Source organism: Lepidochelys kempii, chromosome 9, assembly GCF_965140265.1.
Source record: "Lepidochelys kempii isolate rLepKem1 chromosome 9, rLepKem1.hap2, whole genome shotgun sequence".
NCBI classification, from domain to species: domain Eukaryota; kingdom Metazoa; phylum Chordata; order Testudines; family Cheloniidae; genus Lepidochelys; species Lepidochelys kempii.
In genome coordinates this window covers 39,648,498-39,672,425 of record NC_133264.1, presented here as the reverse complement: position 1 = coordinate 39,672,425, position 23,928 = coordinate 39,648,498, and the positions used below count along the sequence as shown (strand labels likewise).

The 23,928-nt window shown below is 41.3% G+C and overlaps 1 protein-coding gene across 7 annotated transcripts in view; it reads right to left on the bottom strand.

Moving 5' to 3' along the window:
• Nucleotides 1-420: 420 nt before the first annotated feature.
• The window catches only part of SLC25A36 (solute carrier family 25 member 36), a 64,669-nt gene continuing 41,161 nt past the window's right edge, over nucleotides 421-23,928 (bottom strand). For all 7 annotated transcript variants that reach the window (XM_073359968.1, XM_073359966.1, XM_073359969.1 and 4 more), the window contains 4 exons: nucleotides 23,528-23,628; nucleotides 13,131-13,197; nucleotides 6,876-7,165; nucleotides 421-5,004 (listed from right to left, as the gene is read on the bottom strand). In XM_073359968.1, coding sequence (XP_073216069.1) covers nucleotides 4,811-5,004; nucleotides 6,876-7,165; nucleotides 13,131-13,197; nucleotides 23,528-23,628 — 652 coding nt within the window. In that variant the 3' untranslated portion in view covers nucleotides 421-4,810. The remainder of the gene's footprint in view (nucleotides 5,005-6,875; nucleotides 7,166-13,130; nucleotides 13,198-23,527; nucleotides 23,629-23,928) is intronic.

Below are 23,928 nucleotides of genomic sequence, written 5' to 3'. Positions count from 1 at the left end.
TGGCGCCAGTGAATTGCAGTCGTGTGTGGCATGGAAAACTGTCTAAATGGACAGCCAGGATGCTGCAAAACAGTGGAGGATGAGGATATGTTGACCAAGGATTCCAGGTCAAATACCTGCTCTTGAGAAAGTGTTATAAAGAACTTTAATACCCACGTAGATTTAGACAAGAGCTCAGGTCTTATCTCATCCAAAAGCCCCACTTAACAGTAACTACGCAGAACCCAGACATTTTCAGAGACATCACAATTGAAATTGTAGCTTTCAGCTGTATTTATACTGACACATGACAAAACGATTTGTGGGGATTTCCCAGCTAGTCTGTTATTTTTAACATGAGCTCTCCAGCAAGGTATCAAGTATAAAAGTCACAGATATCTATTTTTTTAAAATCTTGGTCCAACACCACACACAGCCATCTTTGATATAAGCACATCATTTTATTATTTTAAGTTTAAAATATAGTCCAGACAAAAAAAAGTTAGCCGTATAATATAAATACAGAGTAAATGCACAAAGTTTACAGCCAACTACATATATGGTCATTTGCGAGTGTTTCGCTACAACTCCTATGGCATAATTATGTTCACATATGCAGGGTTTGCAGACTCTCTTAAATAGAACAATTGAAAACTTACATGACTTCAGTTTTTACAGAGCGAGAACTGCATTACAGAAAATTGGAAAGTAATACATTTAAACTAGCACACTTCAGTGTTATGCTTGTTTCTAGAATAAAAAACACTTAGGAAGCAACATTTTTTAAAGTGTCTCCAATCTGAATTCTCTGCAAGTAATCTTTTTTAAAATGCTACAATCTAAGGAATGTTTCAAATGTGACTATCAGGAGGCAAAAATAAAAATAGCAATAAAGCACAAACTGTCATTCTTGAACGTCTCTGAATTAAAGAGTAAATATGTGGAGTGTCTCATGTAATTGGAGAATTACATAGGTACAATGTCAACAGGCCTATGGATAGGTTGACGTTTCAGTCATTCATTATAAAGAAAAATAAAAACCTGTCATCAATCACTAGTGTGATCCTACTAAGAACAATGTATGCTAACAAATCAAAGATTAGGAAAAAATAAACAGCAGATCTTGCAGTCAGTTTAAGGTTAGGAAGAACTTTCCATTTGGTACACCAAAACTCACCTTGCTTTGTAACATTGCACATTGCACGTAAGGATTTCTAAATCCAGGATATTGATTGAGAGGGATTATAAAATACAGACCTATCCATTGAAGATTTTCTGTCATGGCTTTCCAAGTTCCAGCCACAATAATTTACAGTGCTAAGCCATTATTTTATAAATATTCTTGTTATATAGTGTACTGTAGAAAGACAGAGAATTGTTTAAGACCAGATACAAGTTTAAATGGAACATAGATCCACTGCTGCTGTGAGCATCACACACTATAGTGCCACCGTCTGGCTAAAGTGGACACCTGCAATCTTATTATACAATGTTTCTTGACTCTTAACCAGCTGTTGAATAAAGTCAAACAACATATCATATTTAAATAAGAATGGGTGTTTGTTTATATAAATTAGATGGATATGTAAAGTCATTCTCAAATGTTACCCTTTCCAGAAAACTGAGGTTTAACCTCTGTTAGATAGAAAATCATGGTGGTATAACTTAATGTAAACTACATTAACGAATCAAGTAAGAGATGGTGACTCAAACATCAAAGTACACGCCTCTTTCAACTTTGTAATAATCAGTATTATTGAATGTTGCATCTTCTGTTTGCCTCTGTATGTTTTCAAAATAGATACCAAGAAAACTATGTAAAGAATTTCAAAATCTTTGGGAAATAATTCAGAGGTATCTTTGTACACTGTGGTAGCTTTTTAAACAAAACACAACACATAATTTGGTTTAATTGTTTTTGTTACAGAAAAAGTTCACCCCTGAAGAAATTTAAAAGTTTTGTCTTTGAAGGATTAAAACTCCAGGAAGAAGTTGAACAAGAGGTTGATTGTCTCTCTTCAGTCGATAACAAGGAGAGTAAAGCACGAAAGATAGAACTTTCTACTGACATATCTCACCTTTGGAAGCAAGATTCAGTGGGAGCTATTCTCTCCCTGTGAGGCATGAACACACGCACAACCTTGTAGGGTACCACAAGTAATGCATGTGCACTGAAGGCAGACCGGATCTAGTGGGCCAAATTTATCCCTGGAATACGCAGGCACAACCCATCGAAATGTGGGAATTATACCCATTAACTGCAGGGATGAATTTGGGCCTTGTGTGCTTGCTAAATCTAAAATTCAGCTGTAGTTGAACTACCCTGGTATCTCCTGAAGAGAAATGTGTTTTCAATGTAACTCATTCCACATAATTAGCTATTGTAACGTAGCTTTTAGTTTATAACCACTTTTGGCTTTCATATTACTGCGCTTAAACTTTTGCTGTTCGTTAAATGCTGGTGTCAACAGCAAGAGCTGAGGAGTCTGGCCACTGATGTTTGGAACCAGGAAGGCTAGTTATGAGTAATACAACATTAGCAGATTTCCCATAGAGAGGTCACTGGGAAAACTTCTTAACTGAGGTGTTTTTTTAAAAATAATCTCCTTGTACTAATAGGAATACAAAGATTGCCACGGTTAGTCTAAATGTGTGCAGCACAGGCTATACTGAGAACACTTCTGGTATTAAAAAACAGGTAAGAATACTCAGTTTTTAGGGAAAGCACATCAATGCAGCCAAGCCCCGGCTGAACGGGCATAGCAGTGATGCTCTGTGCTCTACAGGTGGCCCTTAAAAGGAGAGGCAGTTATTACGGAGTATTACTAACACCAAGGGATGCAAGTCTATATTAAAAGATTTCTGCCATAGTATGAAGGACACTACAATGCTCAAAGGAAAATAAAACAAGAAACTAGTTGTTCAGTATGCATCAAACTTTTATGTATAAAAGTCTCCAAAACTACCTGAACATCGATCCTAGCGATCTACTGCAAACAATGTCTTTTTCTGCACAGGTGTTTGGAAATCAAACCCCACACTTAGCTTCAAAAGATCTGTGTGTATTGAACACTGTTTCTAACTGCGCATGACCAATATCTAAAATCTTAAAACGGGAGGAAAAAAAATCACAAGCCAAAAAAGGCCACAAAGTGCATAAGGAGTCATTTGTAAGATAAAGCCATTGCACACAAACACACAGTTTCACGTATACTGAAGTACCACACTGGAGGAGTTAATTGCACTGCTTTGTTATACCAGTGTAGTGGCATTTATAGATAGAAAGCTACTGCCGCAAAAATCACTGTGAACATCTTATCCGAAGGGCAGCAGATTTAATCTTGGAAGTATTCAAGGTCTACGCGTGAGTTTGAAAAACTACGCAGAATGTGAAACTTATTTCTCATACTCTGGAGCTGGAAAATTTGGTAAGTTATGGCAGAACAAGTAACCAAACTAGCTAAGATATGGTGTCAAACATAATGCATTATTCTGTAACTAGTATTACAAAACATCAATTAAAACCAATGCCTGAATATTCAGATAATTGAAAGGACAGAGTTACACTGTTATCCGCAGTTCTGCGCCCAGCTTTAGGTTGAAACAAGGGACACAGCAACTTTTAAGGGGAATGTTTAAACAAAATATTCTCAATTACCATCTTCTCCATCACTCTGCAAGTAGCTGGGGTTTCACTGAAAATGATTTACAGCAACTCCAAACTTGTTACTACACAGAAATTTATCTATGTGCTTTCCTATAGCTTTACACATGGTGAAGTATGTGCCCTCCTCCTTTAACCCAGGAGAAGTGTTGGTACTCTAGTCACTAGTTTTAGGCTAAGCCTTGCAGGAAGAAGCTTTAGTATAATAAAGCTGCTTTTAGCTTGCATGAAGCTGTGTTTGATTGAACATTATTATATATCCTGCATCATGTAAAGCAGGTTCACTTGTTAGAATTTAACACTTCATTAAGACTCCTTAAAGACACTGTTCTGCAATTCCCTGTGTTAGTAGTGTGGGTCACATTACAGATCAGGTGAGGAGAATCCATGATCTGTTGTAACAGTACAACTTATGATCCTCCTTAGATTCTAAAAGGGAGCAGAGATCTATGATAATGAAAGCAAGAGGACTCAGCAGAACTGGAAATCCAAGCATGCCAATACTAAGAGACCGGTATCCCACAGAGTTAAGCAATGAGAACTTCTCACACAATAACTTAGAATGTACCTCAATATCACCTTTTGTAGCGACAGAACAGTTCAATTTTAGGTCCCTGTGCCACATTCCTTGAGACAGAAACACAGAAGTTGCATGCTGCGACTACTAGCTCAGTCTCATCAATTTGAGACTTCAGATGGAGTTGAAGAGAAGTTTCAGACATACAAAGTTATGAATCTATGCTTTCATCCTCCTCACCTTAGCAGGTATTATATACTGAAACAAAATGTATTGAAGACCAAACATTATGAGTGGACAAAGCTATCCCTTGCAATAGAATACAATATATGACCCTCTCCCTCCAAATCACTGAAGCTCATGGTTTTGCATCATATAAATTAACACATGGAGAGAAAATAGCAATTTTGAAGTAAGATGTGTTTAAAGGCATTCCCCTTGGAGCAGCTTCTTTGTCACATGGTCACAAAAGGACCATACAATAAGGCAGCAAATTGATCATGGTTGCCTATAACCAATCTTCTATTTCGTCCACAGCTGCCTGTTCCTGATCGATAATTTTCTTCTGCCTACCACATTGGCATTGATATTTGGTGGTCCACTGCAATCTTTTGGTCTTCCACCTTCCTAGAGATAGCCTTGTAACATTGCTATCCATTCAGTAAGTAGACTACCACTTCATAGGTTGACATCATTATAGCTGTGTTTGGAATCTGTCTGATCAGATGTGTAGTTAGACCACGGTACAGGGATCCATACCCTTCTTCTCGCACAAGCAAAGATAGTGTCTGGAAGAAAGCTCTGTATTTTGTTCCCTCTTCACGTAGTCTTGTTCGTACAACCTCTGTGTAAAGAAAGTAACACTTGGTTATTTTGGTCATCACATTGCAATAAATGTAATGAAAACAAATTAATCAATTTAGCTGGCATAACCCCTCAACATCGTACACTCTTTAGATAGTACAGTAACGCCTCACTAAAGTCGTCCCGGTTAATGTTGTTTCGTTGTTATGTTGCTGCTCAATTAGGGAACATGCTCGTTTCAGGTTGTGCAATGCTCCCTTATAATGTCGTTTGGCAGCCGCCTGCTTTGTCCACTGCTTGCAGGAAGAGCAGCCCGTTGCAGCTGGCTGGTGGGGCTTGGAACCAGGGTGGACCGGCAGCCCCCCTATCGGCTCCCCACTCCCCTAAGTTCCCTGCGCAGCAGCCACCCAGCAGGCTATCAATTACCAGCAGTTCAGCTGTCCCTCCCCCCACTGCCATGTGCTGCTCCTGCCTTCTGCCTTGCAGCTTCTCTCCAGGGCCTCCTGCTAGCTGTGTGTGGGGAGGGGGTGGCAGAAGAGGGGGACTAATGTCAGGGTGTCCCCCTCCACCCTGCTCCTGCACCCCACTTACCCCATCTTCCATAGAGTGGAGGGGGACACGACAGGGTTCAGGAGGGAGGGAGCTTCCTGGCAGCAGCTGCCATCTCAGCTTGCTGATTAACTTAACAAGGCAGTGTACTTAGAGAGGGGTCAGTGTACTTAAAGGAGCAATGCGCCTCTCTCTCTCTCTCACACACACACACAAGGTGTATGTCTCTGTCCGTCTGTCATGCTGTCTCCCCTCCCTCCATTCGTGCTGCCTTGTAGAGTGTGAAGCTACATTAACAATGAGTTAACCCTTGAGGGCTCAGCCAATTGCTAGTTAATCATTTAGCAGTAAGGCATCCCCTGGGAAATATCCCACCTGTTTACACCCTCTGGCGTCACCACCTCAACCAAGCTTCACACTCATCATCGCTGTGTACCAGTATTAAATTGTTTGTTTAAAACTTATACTGTGTGTGTGTATAGTCTTTTGTCTGGTGAAAAAAAATTCCCTGGAACCTAACCCCCCATTTACATTAATTCTTATGGGGAAATTGGATTTGCTTAACATCATTTTGCTTAAAGTCGCATTTTTCAGGAACATAATTACAACATTAAGTGAGGAGTTACTGTAGGTAAAAAAGCCAACACGGCAATTACCTGGGCTGGGAATCTGGAAGAAAAAAAGACAAGCCATGTCCTTTCAAGAGCAAAATAGCCTAAAAGTTTAGCTACTTCCAGATGCCCAGTTAATGAGGTGAAGTAATGGTGCTTTGAGTGGCCCAGGTCAAACAAACCACTTAAGCATGTGAATAATCACAACTGTTTCACCTTAAAATTAAGCACATTCTTAAGTGCTTTACTAGATTGAGACAGAGTAAGCAGCATTACTGGGGAAAACTGAGCAAAAGAATGGCATAGTGAAAGATTGGAGATCTTGCTGACATATCTCCCAAAACATTAAAAAGGAAAAGCAAGAGCTCTGTTGATTAGTTACTTGAAACTTACACAAATAATGAGCATAATATAGGAGTCCAAACAAAGGCTTAGTGTCCCTGAACCCGTGTGGACTGGATTGCAGCTGTTCCTTGGTATAAATTAATGTTACTGCCCAAAGGGATCAGACTAAATATCTGTTTAGAAATACTTTTATGCTGATTTCTGAATACTGTAGCCTCTGGCTGATTTGCTGAATCATAAATTGCCCATGCCAATTTTCTAAACCAAACAATAGACAGAAGTGTAGCTAAAACAAAGTATTCCTTTACTGAGACCTGATCCAGAGCACGCTGAAAATCAATCAAAAGGCTCCTGCTGACTTCTTTGGGCTTTGGCTCAGGCTCTTAAGGAACAACTTTGCCCTTACCATGTGGATATGCTATCGATGTGGCACAGGTTTTGGAAGTGGCAGCAGCCATCATCATTCCAACAAAGTCTGAAGCTTCTTTTACAGATTCATCCTCATTGTCCATACTAGAAGCAGTCTTAAATTCCAGTAGTTTTCGCTTAATACTCTCGTAAATAACAAAATGAATAACAGTCTCAGATATGCCTGCGTAGGAGGCCGACATTCCTCTGTAAAAGCCTTTAATTCCATCTGAATGATAGACTTTTCGCACACATTCGAAAGCACTCATTCGCTTTTCTCCACGATTCCTGAAAGAGAAGGAACATTGAACTGGTTCACAATAATAATTTTAAATGATTAATTACATAGTGTTTTGCTATAAACATGAGACCTTTGGATATAGCTGGAAAAGCAATGCAAAGAAGCTCCAATTCAAAAGTGTTTAAGAAAAATCAGCCTGAACCAGAGACAACCAAGGTATATAAATGCACGACCATTTGAAAGTTAAGACTAAGGAGCTGAAAGCCCCAGTTACCTACAGTATGTTACTTATTACAAGACAATAGCTTAACGTCAAAAGGAGCAAACAAACCATTAAACAGTAATTCATTATATAAACTGATCCCACTAAGCCACAATTGAGGTCAAATAATTATGCACACTGGGTCCAGCAGATTTTGTACTTGTAGGACACAAAAAGAAAGTTTTAGTCCTCAACATCCCCAACTTGCACATGAAAGTTCAGCTGATCATTTATATTAGAAAATAAAACAATGTGTATATACCGCACATAATGTAACACAGGATCAGTTAATAATGGATTAATTTAATAAACTTGTTTCCACTTGCTGATGTTTCACAAAGTACAAGTGGAGAAAATACACTTAACATGGAGTTATACAGAAGGAGTATGAATCCACAATTCATTGGCTACCTGCATCACTTAAATAGATTCTGCCACCAGAGGTCTCTTGTAGTATTGAGTAAATTGTACAAATAATGCAGGACATTGCCCTTTAACTACTGCTAGAGACATTTGGGACTGTATTTTATGTTGCCCTGACGCCTTTCTGAATTAAGGCATATGAACTTTGGCCTATATAGAATAGTTCCTTGCCTTACAGTAACTGATTCTTCCAGAATTTTGTCTTGTGGATCCCCACTTCAGGAGGCTAGCAAGCAGGGCCCACATGCAAGGTGGGATTTAACTACCACTAGCTAAAGACTGAATGTAAAACTGATGACACAAATTTTGCTTCTGATCTGGAGGCCAGGTCAATGATGTTTAATAAAAACAAGAGGATTACTCCAAAGTGACTGCTTTGCATGTTTCAGATACAGGGATATTTCTGAAACGTATAGAGGCTGCAGCCTGGGTTTTAGTGGAGTGAGTCTTGATGTTAGGAGGAACGGGTCCTCCTGCCATTTGGTGTCAGACAGAAATACACTGCATAATCCATTTAGATATGCTTGTTCTTTAACTACCTTGCTTAATGTAATAAAGAGGTGAGGGCATCGTCTAGGTGTACAGCTACACTAAAGCAAGGAGCCAGCGTCCCAGCCTGGGCAGACAGACAAGCTTGAGGAAAACTAGCGGCAACGCACTAAAAATATCAGTGTGGACATTGCAGCATGGGTGGAAGCTTGATCTAGCCACCACAGCTTGGACACACCTCAGCCCAAGCCTGGAACCCCTCCTGCACCCCAAATCCCTCATCCCTGAACCCACCCCAGAGCCCGCACCCTCAGCCCAGAGCGCATACCCTCTCCCACCATGCAACCCCCTGCCCCATCCCAGAGCCTCCTCCGCAAATTCTGAACTGCTTGGCCCCACCTTCCTGCTAGGAGCCCCCTCCTTCACCCTAAGCCCCTCATACCCAGCCCCATCCCAGGGCCCTCCCCCACCACCGCAACTCCCTGCCCCAGCCCGGTGAAAATGAGTGAGTGAGTGAAGGTGGGGGAGAGCAAGCAATGGAGGGAGGTGGGGATGGAGTGGCAGGGCGGGGCCTTGAGGAAGGGGCAGGGCAAGGGTATTCAGTTTTCTGCAATTAGAAAGTTGGCAGTCCTAATCCAGCTATCTGTCACCATAGGGACTATTCAGTGCAGGATCAAGTGAAACTAGTGCAAGTTTGTCTACCCAAGCCAGGATGCACATTCCCAATTGCAGTGCAGAGGTACTTTAAAAGTTCTCATTTTATCCAGATAATATAACAGGGCCCTGGTGATGTCCATAGTGTGCAGTTTCTTTTCCCTTGGAGTGGAGGAGGGTTTAGGAAAGAAGATAGGAGGAACAACTGCTTTAGATGACATTCAGAGGCAATTCTAGAAATAAGTTTATGTTGAAATCTTAAAATCACTTTATCTCTGTGGATTATCATGTAATGAGGGTTGGCCCTAAGCACTTGGAGTTTCCTGCTTGCATAAGGACCACCAGAAAAACTCCCTTTAACAATTTCCAAGGATACAGAGTATTACTGAACTGGAGGGTGGCATGCTGAACTTGTAGCAAGGTGAACCTTGATTGAACTGATAGAATCTGAGAAATTTAATAGTAACCTGGGCATGAAGGACAGAGGCTATCACAGGGACCCGCAGCAGTGCCGTGAAACTTAAGGAGCTGAGGCAAGCCTACCAAAAAACTGAAGAAAACCTACAACTACCCCACCTCTATATGTGGACTCCTGCAAGGGAGTCTCACACAACAAGGATGAGGATTTTGGGGACGAGGAAGATGATGAGGAGGGGGAAGTTGAAGACAGCACACACCAGGCAAGCAGAGAAACCGTTCTCCCCGACAGCCAGGAACTGTTTATCACTCTGGAGACTGTACCCTCCCAACCAGGGCTCCTGGACCTTGAAGGCGGAGAAGGCACCTCTGGTGAATGTACTTTTGTAAATATAATACATGGTTTAAAAGCAAGCATGTTTAATGATTAATTTGCCCTGAAGACTTGGGATGCATTCGAGGCCAGTACAGCTACTGGAAAAGTCTGTAAACATGTCTGGGGATGTGGCGGAAATCCTCCAGGGACATCTCAATAAAGCTCTCTTGGAGGTGCTCCCAAAGCCTTTGCAAAAGGTTTCGGGGGGCTGGGGGAGGAGAGGGGGCAGCCTTATTGCGTCCTCCAGGGTAGGACACTTTACCACAGCAGGCCAGTAGCATGTAGTCTGGAATCATTGCATAAGAAAGCATGGCAGTGTGTGGTCCCGATGTTTGCTGGCATTCAAGCAACATCCGTTCTTTATCCCTCTGTGTTATCCTTAGGAGAGTGATATCATTCATGGTCACCTGGTTGAAATAGGGGAATTTTATTAAGGGGACATTCAGAGATGGCTGTTCCTGCTGGGCTGTTTGCCTGTGGCTGAAAAGAAATCATCCCCACTGTTAGCCACACGGTGTGGGGAGAGGTGAAGCAATCATTCCAGAGAATTGGATGTCTGTGTGGAGGGCGAGGGGGGTTAGTTGGGTTTGTGCTGCATGTTAACCCGAAAACATCAGCCCCTCCTTTTAAGTGGCCAATGTGTCTTTTTCAATTTTACTCTCCCTTTTTTTCCTCTCGCAGCTGCAAATGTTTCAACATTGCCACTAGCATCTCTGTCCCAGAGGCTAGCGCAGATAAGAAGGCGAAAAAACCCACACTCGCGATGAAATGTTCTCTGAGCTCATGCAGTCCACCCAAACTGAAAGAGCCCAGCAGAATGTGTGGAGGCAGACAATGCCAGAGTCCAGGAAAGCACAAAATGAATGTGAGGACATGAGGGATGTGCGATAGTACAGGTGGCGGGAGCAACAGGAGAGCTGGCGGAAAGACACAGACCGCCACTGCACCCCCTGTATAACTTCCTACCCTCCTCCCCAAGTTCCATAGCCTCCTCACCCAGATGCCCAAGAATGCGGGGTGCGGGTGGGGGAGGGAGAGGCCCTCCGGGCACCCAACCACTCCATCCCAGAGGACTGCCCAAGCAACAGAAGGCTGGCATTCAATAAGTTTTGAAGTGCAGTGTGGCCTTGTCATTCCCTCCTCCCCCAGCCCTCCCAGGCTACCTTGGCAGTTATCTCTCTATTTGTGTGACGAATTAATAAAGAATGCATGAATTTGAAACAACAATGACTTTATTGCCTCTGCAAGTGGTGATCGAAGAGGGGAGAGGAGGGTGGTTGGCTTACAGGGAAGTAGAGTGAACCAAGGGGGCAGGTTTTCATCAAGGAGGAACAAACAGAACTGTCACATCGTAACCTGGTCAGCCATGAATCTGGTTTTCAAAGCTTCTCTGATGCGCAGCGCGCCCTGCTGTGCTCTTCTAACCACCTTGGTGTCTGGCTGCGCATAATCAGCGGCCAGGAGATTTGTCTGAACTTCCCACCCCGCCATAAACTTCTTTCCCCTTATTCTCACAGATATTGTGGAGCACACAGCAAGCAGTAATGACAATGGGAATATTGGTTTTGCTGAGGTCTAACCAAGTCAGTAAACTGCGCCAGCGAACTTTAAAATGTCCAAATGCACATTCTACCACCATTCTGCACTTGCTCAGGCTATAGTTGAACTGCTCCTTACTACTGTCTAGGGTGCCTGCGTATGACTTCATGAGCCATGGCATTAAGGGGTAGGCTGGGTCCCCAAGGATAACTATAGGCATTTCAACATCCCAAACGGTTATTTTCTGGTCCGGAAAGTAAGTCCCTTGCTGCAGCTGTTCATACAGACCAGAGTTCCTGAAGATACAAGTGTCATGTACCTTTCCTGGCCATCCCACGCTGATGTCAGTGAAACATCCCTTGTGATCCACCAGTGCTTGCAGCACCATTGAAAAGTACCCCTTTCGGTTTATGTACTGGCTGCCTTGGTGGTACTGTCCCAAGATAGGGATATGCGTTCCATCTATCGCCCCACCACAGTTAGGGAATCCCATTGCAGCAAAGCCATCCACTATGACCTGCACATTTCCCAGAGTCACTACCCTTGATAGCAGTAGCTCAGTGACTGCGCTGGTTGCTTGGATCACAGCAGCTCCCATAGTAGATTTACCCACTCCAAATTGATTCCCAACTGACCAGTAGCTGTCTGGCATTGCAAGCTTCCGGAGGGCTATCGCCACTTGCTTGTGAGCTGTGAGGGCTGCTCTCATCTTGGTATTCTTGTGCTTCAGGGCAGGGGAAAGCAAGTCACAAAGTTCCATGAAAGTACGCATGCAAAAGTTTTGCAGCCACTGAGAATCATCCCAGACCTGCAACACGATGCGGTCCCATCAGTCTGTGCTTGTTTCCCGGGCCCAGAATCGGCATTCCATGGCATGAGCCTGCCCCATTGCCACCAAGATGGCCGAATTGCCGGGGCCCATGCTTTGAGAGAAGTCTGTGTCCGTGTCCTCGTCACTCTTATCACTGCGCTGCCATCGCCTCCTCGTCGGCTTTTGCAGCTTCTGGTTCTGCATATATGGCATGATAACGCGCGAGGCGTTTACAATGCTCATAACTGCCGCGGTGATCTGAGCGGGCTCCATGCTTGCTGTGGTATGGTGTCTGCAGGAGAGCAGAGTTGCAAGGGAAGTGCTGGTTGGATAATCAGTTTTGCAGACCTACTGGACCGTCTGCTGCCAGGACACAACAGCTGAGCGGACTGCACGCTTGCCGTGGCATGGCGAGACAAGAGCAGCCGAGCAGAGTTGCAGCGGAAGCAGCCCTGCAAGACCACCAGGAGAGCAGAGTGGCAGTGGAAGCGGTGGATGACGATGACGGTTAGCAGTCCTACTGCACCGTCTGCTGAAAGCAGTATGGTGCCCGCACGGAAAAAAGGTGTGAAACGATTGTATGTCATTGCTTTCATGGAGGGAGGGGCGACTGATGATATGTACCCAAAACCACCCGCGACAACATTTTTGCCCCATCAGGCATTGGGAGCTCAACCCAGAATTCCAGCGGGTGGTGGAGACTACGGGAACTGTGGGATAGCTACCCACAGTGCAACGCTCCGAAAGTCGACGCTAGCCACGGTACTGTGGACACACTCCGCCAACTTAATGTGCTTAGTGCATTAGTGTGGGGACACACACAATGGACTGTATAAAATCGCTTTCTAAAAAAAATCGACCTAATTTCGTAGTGTAGACATACCCTTAGAATCAGGTTAATGTGTGGCCTTACCAACTGAAATCCTGACTATAAAAACCACTCACAGTTTAGAGGAGAGAATCAATTTAATAGCATCCTACTATTTCAATTATTAGACAATAAAATTGGTAAACCTTCCTAGTATTAAAAGGATTCTTTACCTTGCATCGAGCTGCAATCGCGTCTTTATTAGCCAAATCGGATTGGTCGCTGTGATTGCAGTAAAACCTAAACAAATATTTAAAAGAAAATTAGGTTTGATAATGTGATGAAAAAAACCACAAACTTAGTTAAAAGTTAAATGTACACAATAAGTACAGTCCATGAGAAAAAAACCCCTCAAGACTACACTGATTTTTAAAAACGTTTCTATTGTAGGCCTCTACTGATATTTTATTACTTTTACAAGTCCAGAGCCAAAACTCTCTCTCTTTTTTTTTTTTACACTGACATTTCATATGTTCAATTCTTAGCAAAAAAGGTTCTTGATATTAAAAAAAAAATCCCAATTGTACACATTTCTATGCCAATCTATTCATACACATCCCTTTTTGACACCTTTGAACAGCAAGACTAGCTAGCTAAACTGATATTAGTCAATTAATTTGGAAATGTTTTAATAAAAGCACATTGCAAATGTAACTGAAGTGAATTGAAATAGTATAAAAATACTCTCTGCAGACTTAATTTACTACCTGAAATACAATCTGAGTTTAAAAGCATGCAAAATGAATAATGTCTACTACGATGCAGCTAAAAGGCACAAGTTACTGGACATTAAAGACCTTTTAATATTGAACTATAGTTAAATTGGAGAGTTTATTAATATTCCAATGTTTTATTTACTATTCAAAAGCAAGGATTGTTGGTTGGCCCCAGGAATACTTGTACAAGCATAAAAACTTTAAAATAGTTTTAAAAAACGGATTGCATATCTACTACTAACTAGTCAGACAGCAGCTATTTGGGTTTGCATTAGGGCTAATTCTCAAAGTTTTTGTTTTCTGTCCACTTGAAAAAAAAAAAAAAAAAAAAAAGCTTCTCTTGCTCCTGCACAACCAAGCAGAGTAAGATGTAACTCTGGATAAATTTAATTTTGTAGTACCATACATGCACCATTAATCAGGTGACATGTCTGCAGGAGGGAACAGAGAAAAGGAAGAGCTGGACATTTGCCAAGCAGCAAAAGATTAATTTTGATACTTTGTGTTTCCTGAGTGACACACATTACTTGCGTATCTGCAAGCAGATGGACTCAGGGGCCTGGGAAAGTGTCAAAGAGTATCTTGTTCAGTGCATTTCTGATGTGCACTTCAGCTACACAAAACAGGGCTTTGATAAGTTTGTTTAAGAAGATCATTTACAATTACACATATTTAAGCAGAACTGCTTGCAGACCAGTTACTTCTGTTCAATCACCATCTACGTTTACACTGGAAACTTGTACACAAATGACTGAAGTACTCAAAAACAGAAATGCCAAAGGATCTTAACTGTTTTAAAATTTATTTTGGAGTTTATTACATTTTAAAAAATGGATTAAATCCTAATTTGAGATCCCAAATTGCACTACAAAAATAACCTTAACTACCTATGCTTCTTAACAGCTACTAAGATCATTCAAATACCTCCAAAGATATAGCTGCAGTGCTGTACCAAAGTGGTAGAAAACTAATAAACACAATTTAATCTCTCAGGATGCCCTGAGCCATAGCAGGAGCCGTGGGGAGCGACAGACTTAGGTTTATAATCTTTCACGTCAATGTGTTCAAACAAACTCCTTCAATGCCCTCCCAATTAAGTATCTTCATGTAACTTGCATTTTTAAAGCTACCAGTGCATATACCGAAAAGTACTCTTATTTGATTATGTTTTATGAGGATAGTTTGATTTTCGGTTTAACTAAACAAGCACAAGTGCCTTGGTGTTACTGTATGCACAGTACTTTAAACCTGTGCAGGAAGTGTAAAATGCTATCAAAACAGAATGGTAGTATTTTACACCCAGTTGGCACATCTGTAAATAACTACACAATATAGAAGGCAATGGAGAATTAGACCCAATTAGCGTTAGTGATGGGTTAGAATGTCCATAAAAGGGCATGGTGTAAAATATCTGTAAAAAGAAAATCCCCTTAGAAACAACTCTTATTACAAGAGCATGTGCCTCTTACACCAGAGTATGTGCCTCTTACATATGTGCCTCTTACAACTTCATGGATTTCACTGGAGTTACGACTGATTCATGCTAATGTAAGAGCTGGAGGGTAACCAAGCCCTTTATATATTCTTAATTTCTGTAACAGTATTTATTATCATTAACAGAATTTGCTTATTCCCTACCTTAAATCATAATCTTTACACAAGAACATCACAATGGGTTGTGGTTGGAAGGAATGCATTTTCAAGCCAAAGATTTTGATTTAAGGTGGAGAAATAAGAGCAGGAGCATGTGAACTTTCAGGAAAAGATCTCTTTTCCAGAAAAATACCTTCAGTTAAAAAGAACACTAAACAGGAAAACACAGGGCCAAATTCTGCTCTCAGTCATGCCACTGTTAATCTGAAGTATCTGCACCAAAAACAGGAAATTTACATTAATGTGTAGGGCCCTAACAAATCCACAGTTAGTCAGTTTCACAGCTACAAGGTCTTAAAATTGGTCAATTTCAGACGTTTACATCTGAAACTTCACTATGTTGTAATTGTGGGGGTCCTGATTCAAAAGGGAATTTTTTTTGGGGGGGGGGAGTTCCAAAGCTGTTGTAGGGGGGTTGCAGGATTGCCATACTCACTTCAGCTGCAGATTTTCCTATACCTGGAGGAGGCTCCTGGAGGTGGAGGTAGGTCTCATCTCCCCAGTGCTGCTGCGAGCACCCCACCCAGGGGCTCCAAGCCGCTAGTCAGGGCCAGTAATGGATTAACGTATGGGCCCATGGGGCCGAAGCCCAGGGCCCCTGGACAATTTGAAAAATAGGTGCCCCAGCTCTGGCAGGAGTTGAAACCCCAAGCTTGGGCAGCCTGGAGCCTGGGCAGGAGCCATAGGGGGCAGCAGTCCTGAGCCCAGGCACCCTGAGCCTGATTTGGAGCCACCGGCAGGGTGGGGGTGGGGGAAGTGAAGCTTGGACAGGAGCTGAGGCTGGTGAAAACCCCAAGTCCCAGCTGGAAACGTGGGGGATGGCAGCCCCCAGCCCAGGTCCCTGAGCCTGGGCAGGACCCGCAGTCATTGCACCTCCAGCCCTGGCAGGAGTCACGGTGCTGGGGGGCAGCAGCTCCAAGCCCAGGCACCCACAGCCCGGGCGGGAGTCGTGGGGTGGGGTGGGGGGGTGGGGAGAAGCAACCCAGAGCCAGGCAGGATCTGCAGGGACTGGAGCGGTGGGGGATGCAGCCCCCAGTCCAGGTCCCTGAGCCTGGGCAGGAGCTGCAGCCACTACACCCCCAGCTCCAGGCACCCAGAACCCCAGCAGGAGCCACATGGGGGAGTAGTGGGTGGAAGCCCCAGCGCTGGGATGCCCTGAGCCATAGCAGGAGCCGTGGGGAGTGATAACCCCAAGCCCAGGTGCCCCGAGCTCCGGCAACAGCCATGGGGAGCAGCAGCCTGGAGCCCAGCTCTGTGGCTGCTCAGCACAGAAGTGTATCACCCTCACTTCTGCACTGCTTGTGGAGGCGGGTCTGATCTCCCCCCATAACAGCCATGCAGGAGAAGGACAAGTCCTGTCCCTCCCCAGCCCGGCTGATTTCGGGGAGATCAGATTTCATGGGAAGGGCTTATTTCACGGTTCATTACATGTTTTATACGGCTGTGAAATTGGTAGGCCCCTACTAATATGAGAGCAGATTCTGGTCCAGTGACTTAGGTTTATAACCTTTCACTTACACACTAAATTTTAAAATCAGACAGCAAGACAAAAAGGTATTTCACTCACCCCTGGTATTCATTAATTTTCCTATTTAATTAAATGCTTCTATATTAAAGAGGATATGCCTGACTGTGTTACCCCTAGATTGCATTTGTAATAATTATTTACTCCTCCAAGTCTCCTCCTGTCCTATTGACCCAAGATAATCAATCTCACAGGGTTCAGGTAAAGCTCTTGGCCGCGGAGCCATACGGAGGAGGTAGTGGAGTGAGATGGAGATGCAACATCTGAGTAGGAGTGGCTGGAGTTACTGTACCTCCCCCTCAGGCAGAAGCAGGAATGGCCCTTGCTAGTCATTTGGAAAAGATGCAGTTTAATTCCACCCACTGCTGGCCTCTGTCCATTGTCAATACATGCAGGCTGGGATGAGACGTAGCTAGGTCCCATCCTGTCTAGGAATGCCCATTCTAAGCTGTTCTGTGACATGTTCTTTGTTGTATTTAACTCATGGGCTTTCCTATACTCATCACCACAGTATCAGAACACCTCAAATCATTCATTAACTTAACCTTACAACAGCCCTGTGTGGTAAGGAAGCATTATTCCTATTTTAAAGAATGGCCCAATCTTGCCATCAGTGTCCAATTATTGTGGGTGTCCAATTTGAGGCCTGATTCTCACAAGATACTGAGGGTAGTGAGTACTTCTGAAAAATCAGACCCTGTGGGCCTCAAGTAAAGCACCCAAAAATGGAAGCATTCAAAATTTTTGGACACTTTTGATAACAGAGGCCTAAATAACTTGTCTTATGTCACAAAGGAAGCGTGTGGCAGAGCGACTGTTAAGAACAAGACAGCTTAAACTCTCTCCCTCTCCCTCCCCTCCCCCCGCGCCAGAGTAAGGTAGGTGGGTAGGTTAGTGTGTTGTGTGTGGCTCCCTAGGCCTAGTGTCCTCCATTCTCTCATGTGGCTTTTACTCTGAAAATGTAAACAGTACCAAATGTCATAGTATCAACATTTTAACTGAGTAATTCGTAAGTTAGGAGCAAGTGAATGTTGTCACTTGATAAAATATCCTGTATTTTAGTTTTACATGAATTTTGTAAAGGGAACACTAAATGGACAGATCAGAGATGCTGATCAATATAACACTCTTAATTTTGCTGTCTGCTGTCTAGTGCCTTTTGCAAATTATATCTGAATTTCAGATTGAAACAATTATTTAAGTTTATCTCTGGAGCCAAACAATTGACTTGGACCTAAAAACAGGTAAGATCCCAGGTATTCCTATTCTGCATCATCTTTGAAAGTTTGGCTTTATCCATAAGACAACTGTAATGGACACAGATGCACGTGAATACGTAATGCTGGATTAAAAATCCAAAGTAGTAAAATAAAACAAACCAACCAAACAACCAACCAAAAAAGAAAGAGGTAAAAGAAGAGGATGTCTTTGATACATTATGGCAACACAGGATATCAGCTGCAGCATTTTAAATGCAGCTCTGAAATACTTTGAAAAATCAAATGTCCTGGCTATAATCACCAAGGGACCTTTAATTAGCCAACATGGCTAAGTAAATGGCAGCTATCAGTGAAAGGTATTTTCCACCTTTCCCTGAACTGCACTAAAAAAAAACAAAAAAAAAACTCTACTCCAGAGTGAAAGAGAAGTAATGTTTTTGCACAATGCACATAAATTGGAATTCAGATAACAAAAGTGCATTCACCTTATTTTGTGTATTTAATAGATATTACAAACCCAAAGTGTGGTTCTTACACTAGAGGCTGCAAGAGACGCTCAGTTCAGTACTCACGAGGTTTAAGTTAGTCCATATTTCTGCAGGAAGTGACCTGCGGATGGGGAGCATGAGATGACACGATCTCACTCTTTTCACGGGAGAAATGTACAGTAAATGCCTAAAATAGACACAGGCTTTTCTGTATCATAACAACAAGCAGTGACCTCATCAGACACATGTGTACAAATTGAATCCTATTGGAAGGATTTGTGAAGTAGTTACTGTGAGATCTAACTTTTTCAGGTTAAAAGTTTAGAAAAAAAAAAAAGAAAGAAAAAAAATCAGAACAGGCCACAGATATTAAAATATTTTTGTAAAATGCACTGAGTACTGAAATTTCTGCCATTTGCAGCAGTTCAAATTGACATCTTGTAAATACTTACCTATAATCACATATTAAAAAAAGAAACCAAAAAAATCAGTTAAAAAAATGCTAACCTTGTCACACAGAGCTGAGAAAACATAGTTAGATGTCTTTTGACATTAGGGCCAGGCTTCGTATTGCCAGAAGTCACTGACATCAATGGGGTAACGACCTACAAATATATTTATTTATTTGCTATTCGTTCAGCAATACTCTGTCCATACTGCTTAGTTTAAATCACAAAAACAAAATGTTTCCCTACTGTAGTCAATTAGTATCTAACTTGACACAAAAATTTATTACAAACTGCATTTGGCTCCTGCATTCCAGACTCAAACAACGTTTACTGACTCTGTTCTCCTTAACTGTGCCAAGATTTGCAATTGTACTTCATTTAAACTAACCTGTGGATCATTTTTAAAATTAAAAATGCAAAATGGACAGACTGACAGACAAAAACAAGGAGAATTCTAGCCTCAGTTACGTCAACAGGGTTGCACAAGTGTAACAGAGAGCAGAATTTATATGGTGTGCTAAATCCTTCGGTACAACCTTGGAACAAAGAAGGAACTAACTTTGGAACTAACAAACATCTTTACAGACACAAAAATATCTTTGTTTCCATTAAGGAATGTTTTCTATACGGTCACAGCCTAAGTATGAAAAAAACCTCATGATCCACTGGACTGGAAAGGATGCAGTACAATTGTATATTATAAACATCTTTGTTCATACAAAAGTGTAATATTTTAGGAATGAAAGTGATGTGAACTGAATGTTGGAAGCTTGTATACAGTTACAAGGAAGATCTCCCTGAAAGCTTAAACATGTGTCAATTTCCACTTGTATGCGGTTTCCATTACTAATAGAGGCCAGTGGCACAAGTTATCTGCCACAGAATAAGAGTGACTGCTATTGATTTCAGTGAGTTACTTGTATCTTGTAAAGGGAGAGTAAGGCCTAGGAATTATAAGCCTTAAGTTACAGTGAACTTTTTCTTTAAGAGTGAAGAAGGTACCTTAATTTCTCCTTGCTCCTAAAATGTCATGTGCAGAAGACAATTCTTCCACTCCTTGTTTAAACTTTTAGGATCAAATTCTAACTTCAGCTACGTGCACACAACTTTATTTTAAATCACTGGAACATAAACACATGCTTAAATGCTTTGCTGAATCAAGGCTCTAGGCCCCGGTCAGACAAAGGGCCTCACAAAAATCATCGTAAGTTCCATGATTAAGTTTGACTGTTTAAAAAGATATAGGTACTTATCAAATTTTGTACTGCACAGTATACTGTTAGGCAATGAATAAAGTTCTTTTCTTGAGCCACAGCTATAGGTAATATTCAAGGAACATTAAAGACAAGCATCTTGAATTCTCCTTAAAGGAGGATATAAATATATATACACACCAAACCACTGTCTTTTTATTATTAAATTATTATTACCTATAACAAATCAATGGATACATCATCGTTTCAGAAGACGAGCTGCATGGTACAAAAGCAACATGTGGTCTTTAAATTTTAGAAGCTTTTTAAACAAAAAAGTACCATCTGAACAGAAAAAGCATACTATGTGAAATCACTTAATTCAGTTTACTACTGAAACCAATGGCAGCTACAAAAATGTATATTTAAGTTGATCAGTTTTACTATTTGGTGGAACAAGTAATTTGTCTGATCATCATACAATTTAAGAAAGAAAACAATCATAACAAGTTTTTAATGTGAGACAGTTTCAAGAGGCTAACAAATTAGTACTTACAGAGAGGTTTACAATTCTGTCCTTGGGATTTAGAATCGTAGGATTTACTGCATTCTTAATTTTCAAGTTACTTTGCATTGTACGGCAATACAAATCTTGCACGCAAAATTGTTAATAGCTTATTTTAGTGCATTTTCTCAAAGACATTATTAGAATTAATTATAAAAATGACAAGGTTAGCATTTTTCTAGAAGCTATGTTAAATTTTAACTATGGCCCTTTATAGTAGCTATCAGACTAATACCTAATGTGCTAAAATCAAGAGATTATTAATATTTAGCCCAGAACTTTGTTTTACATGGCTTCTAAAGCATACTGTACTAGGCTATTTCAAGAAAGAAAGAAAATTAGCTACCTTCAGTGTGAATCTGCATTGGGCATTCAGTTTCACCAACCATGTGGTTTAGGTGCATAACTGCAAAGCTAAATGTTAATGCTCATCAGTACTGCATGAGTACTCTGATACAATAATTGCAAGAAAACAGCCACAGAAATGGGAGAAAGTGTTCTCAGTAATTAAACTGGTGTGCAATATGCGCCTCCAAATGTAACCACAAACAGGCAGATGGCTACTAAGGCTCAAGGATGTTCATCCAGCACCCAATAATGATGAAGGCAAATCACAGTATCAGCCTTTGGGGTAGGAAACAAAGTCGATGAACAGATACAAAACTAACTGACAAACCCAGAATCAGTATTGCGGATTGGGAACATTGCAACTGTATATATTTACAGAGGTTCTTTTCATCAGGAAGCAATGAGTACAAGAACTTTCAGGGATCAGGGATATTCAGAACCTACATTTATTTGCAGGATTGCATACATTATATATGTGGTCTTCAATAAAAAAAAAAAAGATTGCTAATCCATTTTCATGTCTTCAGCTCCTTGTCAAGAGAAAAATAACATTTCTTTAAAATTCTCTGAAGAAAAAAGAACACAGGTAATCGAAAAAGCTTTAACATAAGCAAGGTCTCTGAAGCAGTTAATTGATTGGGATGAATTATAATTAAGTTTTCTTTGTTCTATCTTCCTCTTCAGTCCTCCTCACCCATAAAATCCACAGCCATGTGATGCAAAGATACTGCAACCTCCAGGAAGGCATTAGTTCCATGCCTTTTCTATTTTTAAAAAAACCTCAAACTACTGGCCTTAGGGAACACCTCATTCTATCATGGGAAGGTTAAACCTCACTACTATTTATCTCTCTTGGATTTCTCTGTGGCACCCATCACTATATTACATAAGCATAGATCTAATGCCACTTTGGTCTCCCATCTAGATACTGAATTCTATGTGCCACAGTCAATTATCTGCTTTAGGACATTCCAGGGTTTTCCACATTGATCCACTGGTCTATCACAATTAACTGCACATTTGATATTCTTAAAGCCCATACCACAGACAAGAAATATCATATATTGGTTACATAATTTGGTGTGAATTAGCCAATTTCATTTCTGTTGTGCTTAAGCGGCCAAAGTTCAGCCCTCAAATATGCATAGAATAAATAGTATTTTTAAAATATTTTTTTACTACATTTAAATATGAGGGACATCATAAGCAGCAGGTATTGTCTGGCAAGTGATATTTGTACTTCCCCAACACAATTTTGCCAACCTGACTTTTCATACCCCTGGTTTACTACCCCCAAATAAAGATTACGAACCAAGTAACATTGAGTGGCATCTCTGTTGTGCTGGTGGAAATATTTTAGGGACTATATTTAAGTGACTGATCCATTTCATTCTGGATCTATCTAAGTCTGATTCTATGATTTCAGAGTAGCAGCTGTGTTAGTCTGTATCCACAAAAAGAATGAGTAGTACTTGTGGCACCTTAGAGACTAACAAATTTATTAAAGCATAAGCTTTCGTGGGCTACAGCCCACTTCATCGAGGGGGAAGAGGAACTCCAAGTGGTCCTTTCCCCTTGTTCTTTGTTAAATCACTTGGTGGTGACAGCGTTACTTAAACCCAAGGTACAAGGGAGAATTTGTGCCTGGGGAGTTTTTAACTTAAGCTGGTAGAAATAAGCTCAGGGGGTCTTTCATGTGGGTCCCCACGTCTGTACCCTAGAGTTGAGAGTTGGGAGGGAGCCTGCGAAAGCTTATGCTACAATAGATTTGTTAGTCTTTAAGAACTCCTGTTCTTTTTATGATTTCAAGAGGTGCTAGGCCAATATATTAATGTACTCTGCAATCTAATTTCTAATCCCTCTTCATAGCCACAATCTGGGTTACTTAACACTAAAACAAACTTGAAATATTTTAGCATTTGAACATGGGACAGATGTACACTTCACCAAGACCTATGAGCATATTTCAGAGAAGCCAAAACATATAGCACATTAAAAAAGTTGTAACAAAAATCAAGGGACGGGGGATAGAATATATTTTTCTCTCCATAATTTTACAGTAATGTAGACAACATTGTTTCTAGTTTGCTAAGCAAAAATAATTACCATATGCATGCCAGTTTTCCTAGAGAAGCTTGTTCACGCATACACAGTTACAGACACCCATTAACATAAAGGGCAAGTTTTATGCATTTGTTCTCAAGCTGGCTTCCCTATTTAACATGGAGGGAGAGGAGAGGTGAAGAGAGAAAGAGTGAGAGGAGGAGGGGAAAGAGGCACCTACACAGATATCTAGCTACTACATCCAGAATCATTCAGGCACTTCTTATTTTTATAATTTCACATTCATCATAGCCTCTCAATCATTAGCAAGCCTCTAGAATAAAGAGGGCAAAAAGTTACAGGTCCTTACCTGCCACTCCAGCTGAAATCATGTGTACCTGGGTAGAGTCTGGCTCAAAAATATTGTTCAACTTTTCCTTGCAATTTGAGTAAGCAGCAAAGTATATTGCTCTAAAATTAGAATAAGATTCAAGTTATGTTATTGTACCTTATGCTCAGATGTACCTACAAGTAGCACTAATGCATGAGAGACACTGGCTTCATTATACTACTGTACTGCAACGAGATGTTAGCTAATCACTAAAAATAAATAAAAATAACTAAATTTGTTAGTCTCTAAGTTGCCACAGGCACTCCTCGTTCTTTTTGCTGATACAGACCAACACGGTTACCACTCTAAAAAATACTTGCAGAATACAGGCAGAAAGCTGTTCAAACAATAATTCTGCAAAGCAGTTGGAATATTTAGGA